The sequence below is a fragment of the Penaeus monodon genome, chromosome 31 (genome assembly GCF_015228065.2).
Source record: "Penaeus monodon isolate SGIC_2016 chromosome 31, NSTDA_Pmon_1, whole genome shotgun sequence".
Taxonomy (NCBI): Eukaryota; Metazoa; Arthropoda; class Malacostraca; order Decapoda; family Penaeidae; genus Penaeus; species Penaeus monodon.
Window position 1 is genome coordinate 3729258 of NC_051416.1, and position 648 is coordinate 3729905.

Genomic DNA, 648 nt, shown 5'->3' on the forward strand with positions numbered 1-648 from the left:
ACTGAGTTATAGACATAGCATTATACCTGAACACTCATCAGGTTCTCTTCTTTCACTCAAAATGAAATACAATTTTCAAAAGCCTCCCAACAGCCAAAGGTGAATTGCTTTTACCAATCCCAAATGATCAGCAGATAACCTGCCACATTTTCATCTGCAACTCCATACCTGAAGGAAATAGTAAGAATCAGCATCCAGTTCTGAGTCTGAAAGATCACTGGCCTCCTCACTATTTTCTTCGCTGTCTTCTGAACTGCTCCCCCGGCTGCTGCTGTCTCCACGCTCCTGTTATTGTACAGTTAATAATGACTGTTCAATTTTGTGTCACATCCTGTATGCTGCAAGTTCTTCATGTACAAACTAATGAAGTTCTTTTATGATTCGTTCATGACATAATTTGAGAAACACTTACTAATTATACCCTATAGATTACCACATGAATTCTCTTCCCTTTGCCTAACTGCAAAAAGGTTGCAGACCTATCAATTGCATATGAACAAAATTTATTTTCCACTTCATCTATCTATATATAGATTTCTGTAACATGACTTACTAAGCTACCTGATCTCATCTGTTTGTCTTATTTCTTAAATATTCAGAAAGAAGTCTTATTACAACAATAATTGTTAAGACAATGCCACCAGGGAA

At 36.6% G+C, this 648-nt stretch overlaps 1 protein-coding gene across 2 annotated transcripts in view; it reads right to left on the reverse strand.

The window, feature by feature from the left end:
• The window catches only part of LOC119592995, a gene marked incomplete in the record, with an annotated part of 29327 nt that overhangs the window by 18256 nt on the left and 10423 nt on the right, over window positions 1–648 (reverse strand). For both annotated transcript variants that reach the window (XM_037941884.1, XM_037941882.1), the window contains 1 exon segment: window positions 169–285. In XM_037941884.1, coding sequence (XP_037797812.1) covers window positions 169–285 — 117 coding nt within the window.